This window comes from Echinops telfairi, unplaced genomic scaffold (assembly GCF_000313985.2).
Source record: "Echinops telfairi isolate 266 unplaced genomic scaffold, ASM31398v2 ScPeMD7_2;HRSCAF=8, whole genome shotgun sequence".
In the NCBI taxonomy this organism is placed as follows: domain Eukaryota; kingdom Metazoa; phylum Chordata; class Mammalia; order Afrosoricida; family Tenrecidae; genus Echinops; species Echinops telfairi.
The window spans coordinates 38,169,953-38,186,760 of record NW_022103898.1 but is presented as its reverse complement, the minus strand read 5'-3'; the positions used below and the strand labels follow the sequence as shown (position 1 = coordinate 38,186,760).

The 16,808-nt window shown below is 40.8% G+C and overlaps 1 protein-coding gene across 1 annotated transcript in view; it reads right to left on the bottom strand.

Annotated features, from left to right (window-relative positions):
- The window catches only part of EPYC (epiphycan), a 46,337-nt gene that overhangs the window by 12,594 nt on the left and 16,935 nt on the right, over positions 1 to 16,808 (bottom strand). Inside the window, exon 3 of the mRNA XM_045293329.1 lies at positions 1,472 to 1,646. Within this exon, the coding sequence (XP_045149264.1) occupies positions 1,472 to 1,646 (175 nt within the window). The remainder of the gene's footprint in view (positions 1 to 1,471; positions 1,647 to 16,808) is intronic.

The window sequence follows — 16,808 nt, the reverse complement described above, 5'->3', positions numbered from 1 at the left end:
TGATTTGTGGCAGACGAGGCTGGGTTTGCCTCCAGCGCCTTTACTCTCCGTTTACACACAGGACTGACCCCCTGCTGTGGAGCGCACTCTGATCAAGAAGACCTTCACGTCTTGCGAGCATAGAACTGACCTCCACAGGCTCCCTCCCGCCTGCGCATGGGCTTGGAAGGAACTTGTGGGTCACTAAAGATTCCAAGTCCACTTCAGTTTCATGTCCCCCCCTTCATCAGCCACTCATGTCTTTATTTAGACTCAAGGGGTAAGGAATCTAGAGGGATTTTTTTAAGGCTGTAAGGCTTCACGCTTAAAAATAATTCATTTATTTTATTTCTTTAGGCTTTTAAAGTATAGGTTTTTCTTGAATGTAATCTATATGGTAGCGAGAGCTAGAACATTCTTCCATAGAACTGCTGGGTGGGTTCGACCACGACGCCACCTTACGCCCTCTGCATTTATTGCCGCGTCGGATTCCCTATGTTGGTGGGCAGACGAGAGGGCCTGGAGACAAGTGGCCATTTTTAAATCGGTTTTCATCTCCAGAATTTGGACTATTAAAAAGAGCATGATGATGTGGGGAATTTGGGGGTGTGGAGACCCTCAAGCCAAACAAAACCTCTGCAGTGGGAACCCCACCCAGGCCCCCACATCCTCCAGGACCGCTTTCTGCAAGGGTGCTGAAACATTCTGAGGTGAGTCCACTGGAGTCTCCTTGGGTCCACATTGACAAATTGTAGCAAGAAACAGAAACACTATAGAATCGCATCCCTTTTCATCTTCCGGCCATTGAAACGCAGACCTCAGCGAAGGCGTGCTTTCCCCTCTGTCTCTCTGGGCTCCTTCCTAGGGCCCATTATCTCACAGGCACACAGAGAAGAGTCCGAGAGGGGCGGCTTCAAATCCAGTTTGTGATTTAAATGGTGATATGATCTCCATCAACTTATATCTTCTTGAAGATAAGAGTTTGCTTAGTGATAATGAAAAGAGGAACATCAACTCCGCACCAGGAGGCTGTAATAGCCAACTAAGGTGATGTTGCTAAGTGCTGAGTCACGTGGCCCATAGACAGTAGCGCTGCTCACACGACGTAAACTGTGATGCCTGTTATCATGGGCAGTCAGCCACTTCCCATCTTCCCATCATTCTGAACTGCTTTGGCCTGCTCTCAGAGGCATATACTTGTATTTCTAGGATTACATGGCACCACAAGGGTTTTAAATAGGCAACCAGGAAAAAATACTTTAACACAGACCCGACCCGCCCCCCCCCCCCCCATTGGTTAAATAAAACCAAAGCTGAACTAATGAAATCACTTATGTTTGAAGAAAACAAGGCGTATGCAACCCAAGCCTCGAATCTAGTTTCTTCCAAATCTTTGCTCTGCATCAGACCAATTCCTTAGGGAGTTGGATGTCGGTAATTCTAAGGGATGTCCGACTGGTCTTATTTGTAATTCATCGTTGATAAGCCTGACCTTCATTGGTGTGGGGGCCCAAAACTCCAGGGAATTCTGGCTCCTGTGGGGAAGAGCCATCGATCAGCCTGGGGGTGGATTCCTCTTCTTCCTCTTCACCTTCCTCCTCCTTTGGCAAGGGTGGTGGGGTCAGGAGCTCTCTGTTCCCAGAAGGCATCGTTGTTCCTATTTCAATCTGAGAAAGAAGTAGAAGTTCAGCAAGTAACCTTTTCCACCAACCCAGTAGGACAGTGACACAAATTTGAAATGTATTCATAATGGCCACAAGAGGGCACTCCTGTTCTGAAGTTCAACACACTGGCTCTCCCTACTTGCTGGGAAGGCACATATGGGTCTTGTTACCGTTATTGTTGCTTTTATAACCAGTTCGGTCTTCTCAAACCTTAGCTATCTTTTCCGATGTTTTTCCCCATTTTCTGTGCTCCTGCTCTTTTTAATCTCTTTATGCCTTTTTCATAGCATACATTTGGGAAAATCCATTTAATGCCTTTAGAATACAAAACATTGCAAGAATGCTTTATTGTTATGAAAAAATCAATTATACGCATGTGTCCAAAGTAAAATATAAATAAAAAGCCCCTTTCACGTACAGTCCTCCCATCTTTTCCTTAAAATTATATTTACTGGTCATATATTGATGTTTATTTCCCAGATATCCTACTGCTTCACTTCTTAGATACCCGTGTTCTGTTTCTTCAAATTTATCCTTCCACCAAGAGTATTTTACAGAAAAGTGTCATTTTTACTAACCTAAATCTAAGAAAAATAGCTACTATATGATCTTATTAGGATATGCCACTTCTCCCATATTGTAATGTTATTTTGGATAGCAGGCATCACTCACAAACTATTTGGAAATTGACATTTTAGACAACTTAGAAAACAGGAGGCATTTGTGAGATCGAGAAAGCATTCAGTTAGTTTTTTCAGAGATAGTAGTTTCAATCACATTTGATTTTTTTAGTTCTTACCCGCATATTCTAAGTAATAAGCTGATGCTTCTAAGAATATTATTGGCATTTAGAGCAACCCCTTACACTCCCCTTCATTCCCTGGCTTCACTGCCTATTCCTTTGCCTAACTTAGCAAAATCTGCTCAGCTGGGGCAGGATGTCTGCCAAGACCCAATGGAGTGCCTACATCCTTCGAAGCCCACAACCCTCATGTTGTCCCCCAAACCCTGTCCAGCTTCATCTTGATTTATCTTCATTTGAAACTCAAAACTTCCCTAAATTACTTTTTAGGTTTTTTACTGCCAAACATAATGCCAAATCGTTACTTTTATCTATAAAATGAATACATAATTCCAATCCAAACCAAACGCACTGCCATCAAATCGATGTCAACTCACAGCGACTCCACAGGACAGGGTAGAACAGCCCTTCGGGTTTCCAAGACTCAAACTCCTTAGCAGGAGCCCTGGTGGCACAGTGGTTAAGAGTTCGCAGCCCCACTATGGGGCTGGCCTCCTAGGGGATACCTGATTAGGCCAGCTCTTTCCTGGATGCTTAAGGCCATCATAGTGTTTGAAAGGTGCACATATTCTTAATGGCACTTTTGACAGATCGGACTACATGGCTACACAAAAGAGAATCCCCTCTTAGAAACACTAAACTCTCTTTTGTGAATTTAATTTTATTATTTGTGCTGCCTTTTGTGCTGCTGGGGCACCATGCATCTCTCCATTTCGGGCCTTCCCACACTGTATCATTGTAGTTCCAACCATTTCTGTCTGTCGAGGCCAATTTAGTGTTTACTCTCTGTTAAGTCTTGAATGGTTGTAGGATACACCCACACAAATAATTCAACTGGGACTCTCTGAAGCTTCGGGATTTTGTTGTTTTGTTTTTTTTTAGTCCAAACCATACGGCATTCACAACGCTGGGCTTCCTTTGGCTAGTTTTGCTGAAGAGAACCAAGGAATGGGCCCATGGTTCCTGAAATCCATGAAACCAACCCCAAAGCATGTCGTACAATATTTGGGGCACCCAGAGCTGTACAGGAAGATATTAGAAAGCTTGGCTCGAAATCTCTGGTGAGAACTGTGGGCCCACTTTAAAGAGAAAAGACATACGGTTCCCATCTGTGGAGTCAGAATGAGGTAGATTAAGAAGAGGTGGGTTTGCAGCAAGGCCAAAAGAGGCGTTAGGAAGAGCGGAAATTGAGACAGATGTTTCATGGAACGGAGGGAGCTTAAAGGGAGAAACACATTCCAGACGTGGTGCTTTGAATCTTTCACTCTGTAGAAAAAAAATGTTTGCACATACCTTTAAAAAAATATGAGATAATTGTTTTTCCACCGATTTGATGGGAAGCTGCACGATCTCACTGTCAAACAACAGAAGAGGGGAGCCGGCTTCTGTGTGGTTCCCAGACACTGGGTTGCGGAGGCGGCCTTGCTAATAGAAGGTGACCGCTGAGCACACATCAAAACCAAGACAGGGATGCCTTGAAGCTGTGGCACGGTAACCTCGGGAAAGGGACCCTGGCGTTACAGCGGTTCAGCTCTCAGCTACCAACCTCAAGGTTAGGGGTTCAAACCCATGGGAGAAGGGTGTGGCTGTTAGCAGTTCTCTGTGGTGAGAGCGAGAATGGACCCCAAGGTTTATTTGGTAATGCCGACGTGCTGGGCCTGGAGAGGTTTTTGCATGATGGACACATTTATTCTTACTATAAAATGGAAGTGCTTTAGGCTTCTGGCTTGTGTCCTCTTTGAACTATTTTCACAGTGCGATAAGAAGCTATGAGGCAATGCATGCAAATAAATGAAACCAGAGACACAGCCTCCCAGCCCCCAGGAGCAGATTTTTATGCTTATGCTGCAGAAGCAGGCATGTGGATCTCAACACAAATGGCCTGAACACACTCCGTCCCCTGCTTTCTCCGAGGTAACACCACTGATAACACCCAAAAGTAAATGTAATCAATCTCAGGGTGGTCCCTACTTCTCCCAGAGTTTCGCCCCCTCCTTTTGACTTGATATTTCCCTATTTTACTCCGACTTGCTTCCTGCTACATCCGTCTTTAGAGGTGTTCTTCGTGTTTCCCTTAAGCTTAAGAAGAAAGAAAAGAAGTACTGTTCTTGATGGTTGCCTTCGAGCCAATTCCAACTCATGGCAAACCCAGGTGTGCAGAGCGTGTCAAGGTTGCGACGGTTCAGAAACAGATTGCCAAACCTGAGTTTTCACGTGGGTTTTATCTGCCCACCTTTGTTGGCGAGCTAGTAATTGAGTGCTTCACCATCTATGTCACCCAGAGCCCTTTAAAATACCATAATGGTCATTTCTACATCTGACATCTGACTACCATCTTGGCCAGCAACACGTGTTTATATCTTCTTGAAATAAGTTGAGTTGGTTTACAGTGGGTTATCTTTTTCTACCCTCTTGTTTACCTGACCTTGGAGTATAATTTAGGACATTAAAACAAATCAACAAAAGGACCAGAGACTTATTTGGGGAAACACAACCTGTGCTCATGAACGAGATGATCTACATCCTGGAGGGAGGATGCACAGCCCACAGACAGTGATCTGGGGAGAGTGAGGGCCCAGCAAATGCCAGTGCCCAGAAAGTGAGTGTCTCCCCCTTGGCAACAACACACCCTTGTGAACAATGCAGATCTTGCATACAAAGCCAGAGTAAAGGACACTGAAATGACCCCGAAGTGTCTCACACCAGATTTCCTCTCCCTAGGGAAATGAGGCACAGCAGAAAATCATTTAGAGCATTTCTTGCAGAAGATTATGTGAACTGATGCTTTTATCAGCAATAATTATATTGTTATTAATACTGGCGCAAAAGACTAGAGACTGCCTTTCTCTAATGAAGTAGCAAAGTTGTCCATAGAAGAATCTCTCTATGAAAGGACTCATCACTGTTTTAAACAGCCATACCTTTCAGTTACAAATTAATTCTCACCAAATGCATCTATCCCTTAACCAAAAAGTACATCTAAATGGTTTAGATAACCACATTTCTATCTTTAAGCATACTTAATTCATTTCAGATGAAAAAGAAAACAAAATATTGTGTTCAGAAAGAGCCAACACAAGTTTTTTTTCCTGATTGTCTTATTTTCAGTAACAGTTTGAATTGCATATAATTCACGTATCATACATTTCAATCATTCAATCATACTCAAATAATTGGGTACCAATGACCACAATGGATTTTAGGGTCTTTCTTCTTTTTTGTACATATTGTTGTGAGCTCCTCATTCTCCACCTATCTCCCCAACCCTGCTGCCCGAGGAAACGATTAGACCAGCTACTGCTGGGTCCCAGAGAAAGGAAACCATGCAGTTTGTGAGCATTTCCAGTACTGACTTCTTAAAGGAGCCGGCCCTCTGTTAGTGATCATTCCTGTCAATCACAAACTATTTGCATGTACATGTGGGTGTTACCAGTGGTGCCTTGAGCAAAACAGGAGCAGAGGAGTGTTGTTCTGGCCATTTGTGATTATATCCATTCACAGAATCAGAAAGCACTGTGTTTCAACTAGCCGAACTCACAGTGTCTTACTGTTTGATATTTAATACCTTTCAGCACTTAACCTGCGGCTACGTTCCAATGAGAAGCTCAATGAACAGTTAACACAGGTGGGATGGAAAAAAATTGTGCTTGAGAAGTTAAAGTATTCTGATTAGATTTCTAACTTCGTAAGAGAATCAAAAGATAACGGAATAAATGATTTTGTAAATGGATGGAAGACAAGCCTTATATAGTTGGCCGGACTAAATTTCTCTGCCCAATATCATGCGTCAGTTGTAATCAATTGCCCATTTTACCTATTAATGTTATTTCTAAACCACAACACTATCACTATTTTTTCTTTCAAAATCACTCATATATAAGTTACTGTCATGTTTTGTCTAGAATGCAATAATGGTCTATTATATGATGCTTTAATGTCCTTTAATATGATGGTAAGCCTAAACGTACAACTACTAGAGTTTCAGTTCATAAATATGTGGGTTTATTCTACATAAAATGTGTTTAAGCATGATGAAGTGCCCTATGAATTGGGCTGCTAATTGCAAGGTTAATAGTTTCAAACCACTAGTGGCTCTGCTGGAGAAATATGACATGTTCAACTCCAATAAAGAAGTGTACTCTCTGAACCCACAAAGGCGGCTCCACAGGGCCCTGTCAGGTCATTAGGAGTCAGCACTGACCAGATGGCAAGGGGAAGCGAATGTCTCACTGGACAGCTTTAGACAGATCTCTTAATAACACGCTGGCTTAGTCTCATTCAGTAAAGGGAAAACAAAACAAAACAAAATAACCATCCCTGCACCCCCTGCCCCACCCTGCAAAATCCCAAACAGTTTCTATTAAAATCATGGCTTCTCAGGGGATCTGATTGGCCATTTAAATTCAGGGCAGAGAGATCAGCTCAGAAGGGAATGGTGATTGTTTCTTTCTTTCTTTCTCTCTCTCTCTCTCTCTCTCTCTCTCTCTTTCTCTTTCTTTCTTTCTCTCGCCAAATGGGTCCTTCTCATAGTTTATCTTGAAGGACACAGGGTAATCACAGAGGTTGTTTATTTGTTTTTTTATGATGATGCCTTAAGAAAATGGAAAACATAGGTAAGAAAAAAAGCCAGGATATTTCTGCAGATAATTTTTTTTTCATCCCCAAAATACATGGGCCTATTCTTTGAGGGTAGCCAGGACTATGCTATGGGACTTTTGCTGGAAAATTTACCCTATCGACCTCCCAGCGCCTCTTTGACCCCCATCAGGCTTCTTTTTGTTTCCAAAACTCAAAGACTATTGAAAAGAAATAGTCCCACCACAATGCTAAAACAACGATTTTGCAAGTTGGAGTCCCCCCACAATGCTAAAACAACTATTTTGAAAAGTGCAGAATTATTCAGCTAAGACTTAGAGAAGTACGCACACTGCCTTCAGCAGTCTGTAGACTTCGATGCAGGACAGAATGAGAAATAATTGCGTCGCAATGCTCTATGTTTGTATAGAAGCTTCTATGATTTGTAACCATATATTTTCACTTACTTTCATTTATATACTTACCCTCCAGCCAGCTTGATCTCATCAAAATATGAAACTGATCATATTGACCCCTGATTTCCATCTTTCACTAGCTTTCCACGTTTTGAGGACCCACAAGGACAAAAGGCGGGACGAGGCACTTTAGCAGATGGTGTTCAGGAAGGATTCGGTCTCGGTGAGTTGATTAGGCTGCATCCGCCGTCAGTGGTGCTGAGCTATCATTGCTGTGCCTTTTGTGTGTTCACCTTCATGAGTCCTCCTTGGAATTCCTCCTTCTCCAGTCAATGAACTCTTCGTTCATCCTTCAGATCTCGTTAGGTAAGTGACCCTTCATAAAGGTAATTTCTCATCAGCTACCTAGCATAGATACATATGCTTGATGGGTTCTCATAATTTTGTTAGTTTCTTTTAGCCATAATACTGTTGAATTTGTGATGGACTGAAAGAAAACAACATTAAAAAGCAATGCTTCACCTTACCCCACCTGCCCTGCATTCTGTCCCTGTGCAGTGAGACTTCTCAGCGACCAGGACCAGCGGTGGAGCTGAGTTCATCATTCGTGAATTAAGATTTAACCCTGCAACTGAATTACTTAATAGAATGTGGTGGAAGTTGTAACAATCTGAGATGCTCCAGAATCATAGAACATTTCCATGTGCTTTCTAGGAACCTGGATTAGGTACCACACGACCAGACTGGGACCAAGCTGGGAGGCCATTTGAAGCAACATACTGATCTAGCTGAGCAGGTGCACGAGTGAGCCCAGCACAAACCAGAAGTACCACACAGCTCAAACTGGTGAACCTCTAAATTGTGAGCTAAGTAAATGATTGCTTTGAGCCCCTGAAATGTGGGGTTGTTTCTGATACAGTAAAGGCTAACTAATATAGGCTTTATGGTATCTTCTAGGTGGTGGTAGTTACATAACTATGTGTCAACTTCATATATAAAGTGTAGGGGTGGAGTCTAGCCTGGCAATCAGGTCACAGCCTGATGGTGACTTCTTGTGGGCATGGCCTTCTCATAAGGAGGGTCCTGGGAACCTGCCCACCTTTCTCTGTTTTCACCTTCCTGCTGGTAGACCCTGGCTTCTACAAGCCTTGTGATGTAGTGGCCACTCCATTGATCCACACAACTTAGCACCCACCGGCCTGTGATCTTCCTGCATTCTGCATCATTGCATGTCACTGCGTGTGTCTGAAGAGGGACTTATGGACTAGAATCACACTGATGGACAGTATCAGACTTAAGGACTGGATTTGGACTGGCCTGGGATCTTTTCCTGATACATAATTACTTGGTGATACAAAGCTCTTTCTTACACATATATGACTATCACAGGATTTGTTTCTCTTGTCCCCCCAGCTGCACACATAGGTATACATATATATGTGGATTTTTATATGTTTTCCTATGAGGAAAATATCATAGTTCACTTTTTTTTTCACACTTACATATCCAGTTCTTACCTCAGGGCACCTCACACCTCATAGGCATCCTGAAATGCTGTTCTATCCGTGCAAAAAAACAATGGTAATTTTTGGTAATATAGGTATCGTTTTGAATCACCAGAGTAGCAGATATTTAAATCTCAGCTAACATGTATAAAAATAAGCTGTAAAATATGTGTTATGATGCAAAACACATCTGTGTGTCAAGAAACGTTCATCATAGATGCCAACATGAGAGGAGAGTAAAGTAAAAGAGGCATGTGTTGGCTTCATTCTATGATGCTGCTTTTTACTCTGCTACCTATCCAAGAATGTTAGTACCGTTGGCTGTATGTATATGGCAATGATGTCTGTCTGTCCATAGGTATTAAATATTCAGAGATATCACCTCCTCACTGTATCACTCTGGAAGGGATCATTCTTGCAGAATCCTAAGTGAATGATCCTCCCTGGAGCAACAGCCCACGAGAGTGCAAGTCAACTTTAAGCAATTGTTAAGCTGTCTGGAATGAAACATTTTTCATATCTTCTTTATCTCAAGCAGATGCCCAATTTTGATTTAGTGCCCAATTTAGGCAAAGATGTGGACATTTTTGTGAATATTTTCTTAGTGCACATGACCCAGGGCATGATAGTTTCAATTGCCTCATATGCATATGAAAGTTGGACATGAATAAAGAAGATATAAAAAAAGAATTGATGGATTTGAATTATGGCACTTGTGTTAGTTCAGGTAGACTAGAGAAACAAATTCATAGATACTCATATGTGTATAGGAAAGAGCTTTATATACAAGAGCAATTGAATATTGAGAAAACATCCTAGCCTAGTCCAGATCAAGTCCATAAGTCTGATATTAGCCCATATGTCCAGTACCAATCTATAAAGTCCTCTTCAAACCCACAAAACACGTTCAATGACACCAAATGCAGGAAGATCATAAGCCAGTGGGTGGGTAATCTTGTGGACCCAGTGGCGGAGTAAGCATCTCAGAGGTGACAGGGGTCTCCACGTGGCTTCTCCTGCTTCACAGGTCTGGCTCTATCAGCCTCTCTCCATGTGTCTTCTCCACAGGGATGTCTCACAGAGACATCCTGCCATGAGGGAGGAATACAGAAATTGCCAGCATCCTCAGGAGAAGGCCATGACCACAGAGAGGCTTCATTGGCTGATAGGCTAGACTCGTAATCCTCAAATTGACACTAGATTATGTAACTACCATAGCACTGGAGAAGAATATTGAAAATGCCCTGGAGTGCTAAAAGGACAAACCATTATATCTTAGAAGAAGTACAGCCAGATAGTAGAATGTTCCTTAGAGGCAAGAATGACAAGACTTCCTCTTACATATGTTAGCAATGCTGTCAGGAGAGACAAGTCCCTAGAGGAAGACACCGAGAGAGAGAGCAAAGGAAAGGAAGACCCTCAAGGAGCTGGGCTGACACCATGGCTACAACGATGAGCTCAGATTTAGGAATGATGGTGAGGACGGCTCTGCTGTGTAGAAGGTGGCTACGGGTCGGAGCCTACTCAATGGCTTCTACCAACAACTGCACCAACATGCGCAACTAAGAAATTGGAAGTCCCCTTAGCTATTTTTTTGACTTATTAATATTCAATGAAGAATCAGGATATATATTTTTATTATAACAGGAAAAATAATGCATACTTTAATATAAATAATCATCATGTTACCAATGTCCACTTTATATACAATCTATAGATAGCAACAAACCCCTGTAAAATCTACCTGAGGTACATACAATTGTCCATAATGACAAGCAGGTACTGCTTTGTAATTCACATCAAACATTATTATTACTGTGTTATTATGTGAAAGATATTAATATGTATCTGGAAATTTGTTTTAATAAATTTTTATGGTTGAAAAGGTACACTAAGTGCTATGTATGAAGGATGCCTAGGTGGCATAGTGCACCATGCCTTGGGCTGCTCACTGCAAGACCAGCAGTTCAATTCCACCAGCTATCCCATGTGAGAAAGAAAGCTAAGGCTGTCTGCTTCTACAAATAGTTACAGCCTCCGAAACCCATAGGGTAGCTCTTCTCTAGGCTATCGCCTCACATGAGTCATAACCAAGATGGCAGTGGGTGAAAGTGCACATCTGATTAACTGATGTCAAATACCAACTTTCCCTACTGGCTCCGAGTAAGGAAGAAGCATGATTTAAACACTGATTTAGGATGGGGCTGTGTTTATAATGGGAATGTGTTTATAATCTAGGGCCTGCCTACATAAAAGGCCAGGGAAAGTGACAGTGAGACACATCTCACCACAATTAAAGATCTTGATGTTAAGATTTTATGATGTAAAACTGATATTAAAAATGCACAATGAGAAGAAACAATTCCCCTCAAGTCTTAGGAGTAGCTTCTTGACCCCAGCTCATTGGTGAGTATAGTACAGTTGAAGAAAGATAAAAAAAAATTAAAGACATTGACCACTTAGAAAAATTAGATTCAGGGAAGAAAAGTTTATTACCGAAACCAGCAATGTGTAGAAATATTACATTTGTGTGACATGAGCAATACTGTTATTAAAAGGGCCATTCTTGTCACAAAGAAGAGAAATTTCAGTGGTTCTTATCATGGGCTACATGAAATATCTTCAACTACATAAATGACTGAAATGACTGGCGTTTATTTAGTCCTCAGTATATGCGAGAAACTCCTGCTGTTTTCATTATTTCACTTAATTCTCTGAATAGCCCTCTGAAGAAAGTATAATAATTGTGCACGTTTAAAAGACCTTTAAACAACAGGACTGGGAAGTTAAATAGAAGGACACAGCATGTGAACAGTACAGTTAGAATTTAAATTTAGTCAGTACTAACACAGGACTCAATTTGCCTGTTTTTGGATCTGCACTCCACCACCTAAAATTCTGTTGAAAATTGTCCTACGTACCTTCATTTTGAGAAAGAGGGGCACTGAATTGAAATGAGCATTATACTCACTGGAAAATGCACACTCACAAGGTAAATTCATAAATGAAATTTCCTTGTTCATATTTTAAGCCTCATGTACTTTTTGATTGGCATCCTTCATCACCTAGAATTTGATTTTAACTCATTATGGTAATAAAATGTAGTTCCTGAACCTTAAGGCTGAAGACTAATACCAAAAGAATATTGAGAAATGTGAACAAGATCATATAGCATGGATTAGATGGACAGTAAAATCTAATCACAATGTAATTTTCTCTAACTTTTGTGAGAAATAACATTATATCTGAATGAAATTTAGCTTAAACCGAGTTACATAATTTTATGGATTCATTTTCCAGATGTGCATTCAGCTAACATACATTTTCTACTTGCCTTGAGTTTAGGTCAGGCTACGTGGCTAATTCTACACAGCAAATGTAACAAGAAAATGTCACAACTGGCACAAGCCAGGGAAAAGCAGATATGAACTTTCTACATGTGTTCTCGTCCCTCAGTCTTGTCAATAAAATGATCCTAAACTGAAAATCAGCTATTGGTAAGAGTCAATTCCAATACACAGGGACCCTACAATGACCTATAGAACAGAGCGCGGAGCTTCTGATGGTTTCTCAGACTGTATCTCTCTATTGGAGCACACAGCTGCATCTTTCTCCCTCAAAGCGGATTGTGGATTTGAACAACCACACTTACAGATCATAGCCCAATGCCTAACCTATAACACTACCAGAGATCCTTACAGAATGATACCAATTTGTCCTTGTTGTTTTCCCGTGGTGTCTAGTTGGCTCTCACTCATTTTGTATGACTCTATGGCACCGACCCACCTGACAGATGTAATACACATGCATCAAATTGGTTACATAGATTGGAAGGAAAAATGGAGAAGTACACTTCCATCAGCCAAAACTAGGTGAGGTCAGACAATAAATTGCTCATAAGCAAGTTCAGATTGAAGCCAAAATAATAATAATAATAATAATAATAATAATAATAATAATATCCCCAAGGACAAATTTGACCTTAAATATATCCCACCTGAATTCAGAGAACTTAATAACATATTCAATTCATTTAACATGAATCATTAAGACCTGATGAATTATGGAATGGCATCAAGACTATCATTCATATAAGACTACTAAAAAGTCAAAAAGAGTACACAAGAGCGAATGTCAGAAGAGATTCTGAAACTTGCCCCTACATAGAGAGTAGCTAAAGAAATAGATGAAATGATGAAGTAAAACAGTGAACAGGAAATTTGAGAAGATAAAAGAAAGCATTATAATGAAATCTGCAAAGATCTGGAGTCAGAAAGTGAAAAGGAACACACCATGCCTCAAAGAACTGAAGAATATATTCAAGCCCTGAGTTATAACATTGAAGGATTCCATGGGTAAAATAGCCACTGGTTCAGGAAGCATCAACATAAGCTGAAAGGTTTACATTGAGTCACTGTAACAAAAATAGTTGGTTAATGTTTAACAGGTTCAAGAGGTAGCATGTGAGCAAAATAAATGGCAGTAAAAGAAGAAATCCAAACTGCTCTGCATGCCTTAGTGAAAAACAAGTCTCAAAAATGTGATAGAATAACAATTGAGTATATTATTTTAATTTTTAACCCTGTCAAAGTGTGTGGTTACTCTTCACACATTTTTAACTCTAACAATTAATACCTCTTTGAAATGATTAAGTAAAAAAGTTAGCGTGAAAGAAACAAAAGCTGATTATTTAAATATTTCTTTCAAACACACTCATCCCTAGTCTGTGTATGTTCTAAGACTCACTACCTTTTTTCCTCTGTCCTCATGTTATTTTTCTCCTCTTTTCTTCTATTTTTTTTGTGCTGCAAAAATAGAGCTATTTCATTTTCAGTTGCCAGTAATATTTTCAACCTTAGCTTTATCCCAGCATACCAGCACATGAATGTGTTCTGTAGGTTTGAAGATTACATTATAGATTGGTATTGGACCTATGGGTTAATATTGGACTTATGGACTTGATCTGGACTGGGCTGGGCTGTTTTCTCCATAGTCAATTGCTCTTGTATATAAAGCTCTTTCTTATATACATGAGTCTCTCAGGATTTGTTTCTGTAGTCTACCCAGAGTAACACAGCCTGATTTGTGGCAGACAGGGGACTGGGTTTGCCACCACGACAATGCACCTGCACATGCAACCATCTTGGTGAGCCAGTTTTTGGCAAAAAGTAGCATGCCTCTCTTGCCCCACTCACCTTATTCACCTGACCTTGCTCCATATGACTTCTTTTTGTTTCCGCAAATGAAGAGGGACACGAAAAGACAGAGATTTGACATAGAAGAGGTGGGGGAAAAAAGTAAGGCAGTTCTCTCAGCCATCCAAACAGATGTGTTTGAAAAATGTTTCCAAGAATGGAATTGCAGATTTGACAAATGTATTAAGTGTAATAGAGGGTATGTTGAAGGTGATAAAATGTGTACTACGAAAGCTCCCCCAGGAAGTTTTTTTCCGTTTTTATTTCAGTACGCCCTTGAACTCTGTCCTGTGCCATCCTCACAACCTTTCTTAAGTCTGAGCCTATCAATGCAGCCACTGTGTCACTCCATCTTGTTAAGGGCCTTCCTTTTTTCAGATGCCCCTCTACTTTACCAAACATGATGCCCTATTCCAGGGACTCTTATCTCCTGACATACTTATGTCCAAAGTATGTAAAAGAAGCCTTGCAATCTTTTACCTGAAAGACTGTCCGGCTGTGGTAGTTACATAATCTGTTGTCAGTTTGAGACTTAAGAGGAAGCGGGTGGAATTTAGCCCATCAATCAGACAGCAGCTTGATGAACTCATTTGGAGCCGCTAAGGAGATAAATCGCTGGCTGGAGGCAGGACACACGCTGACTCCCTGGAACACATTCCAGCTGAGAAGCCACACGGGAGCTACACTAGAGCTCTGGAGCCTGAGGAGCCAGGTGGAGACCCTCTGCCCTTCCTGAGATGCTTACACTGCCACTGGATCCACAAGATCTTCCATCCACTGGCCTGTGATCTTATAGTTGGCGTCATTACATGTGTTTTGTGACTCTGAAGAGGACTTTATAGATTGGTAGCAGGCATATGGGCTAATATTGGACTTATGGAGTTGATCTGGAGTGGGCTGGGATGTTTTCTCAATATTCAACTGCTCTTGTTTATAAAGCCCTTACACATTTATGAGGGTTTATAAATTTTGTTTCTCTAGTTTACTCAGACTAACAAACTGGCCTTACTTCTTCCAAGACAGATCTGTTTGTCCTTTTAGCAGTCCATGGTATTTTCAGTATTCCTCTCCAGCACTACAGTTCAATGCATCAACTCTTCTTAGATCTTCATTATTCAACTTTCCCGTGCAAGTGGTGCAATGGAGAATACCATGGCTTGGGTCAGGCATGCCTTAGTCCTCAAAGTAACATCAACATCCTTCATTTTTAACACTCCAAAGAGGTTTTGCGCAGCATATTTATGTAATGCAATTGGGTCTCTTGATTGCTACTTTCATAAACATTGATTGTGGATCCAAGTAAGCAAAAACAAAGTCCTTGACAGCTTCAATCTTTTATGTATTTATCATGTTGCTACCGACTGGTCCCATTGTGAGGATTTTGTCCTTCCTTATGCTGAGTTGTAATCCATATGTAAGACTACAATCTTTGATTTTCATTAGCAAGTGCTTCAATTACTCCTCAGTTTCAGCAAGCAAGGTTGTATCATCTGCATACCACAGGATTTTAATAAGCCTTCCTCAAATCCTGATGTCACACTCTTTGTATAATTCAGCTTTTGCGATAATTTTCTCAGCATACCGAATGAATAAGTATGGTGAGAAGACACGACCCTCAGCAACACCTTTCTTGATTTTAAATCACACAGCAATCCCTTGTTCTGTTTACATAACTACCTCTTCATCCATGTACAAGTTCTGCAAGAGAACAATGAAGTGTTCTGGAATTCCCAATCTTCTCAAGGTTATCCACAGTTTATTGTCCTTCATATAGTCAAATGCCTTTGCATAGTCAATGAAACACAATAATCATCTTTCTGGTCTTCTCTACTTTGAACCAAGATCTAATGACGATGATGATGTGCAAGGGGGCTTCCAAAAGTACAAGGAAAAATCCCACCTTCTTTTAATTACATTTCCATGAATTTTTAAAGCCTCCTCATAGATATTGTTGTATAATAACTGTAAACATCTGAATAGGAAATATGTGCCAACATAGAGGATGTTCTGGATAGAACCACATAACAGTCAATGGCCTATGAAAGATAAAATTCTTACATTATTTTTCTTCCAGTATCAGGTACAATTCTTGACAATTTTGACAAATTTGGAAACGTGGCTTTATCTTTTATGGGCAAAATTACTTTTAACAAATTCAAAGATTATTAAACCAGAATGTCAGCATGAATCCTCTTGGGCATCCATGACATTTTCTGTAAGTAGTCCCACTTGGGAAGCCAAATTACTATAAAGAAAGTGTTGACCAAGGCAAAGAATTCTGAGCAAGTGTGTTAGGCAGGGTTCTCTAGGGAAACAAAACCAGGACATTTATGGTTTTATATGTACATTCACATTCATATTTATGTATGTTTATATTCGAGGATAGGTTTATACAGTGAGAAGGAATATAACAGCTAATTAGTCCACACAGAAGTACACAGGGATCAGTTTAACTCACTTTTGTGGAATAATTAATTTACTGTAAGTCCTTCAACTCAAGTGGGCTGCTCGGTCCAAGGTCAAGAAAGCAGACAGTGGAGTCCTCCCTCCAGAGTTGGCCCACAGGCTGCAAAAACAGTGTGAGTCACCAATAGTTAGTAGCTCATGAGCTTGGCAAAGCAGTCCCAGATGGGATATGGAATTCAAGCAATGCCAGGTGACAGGACCTACCA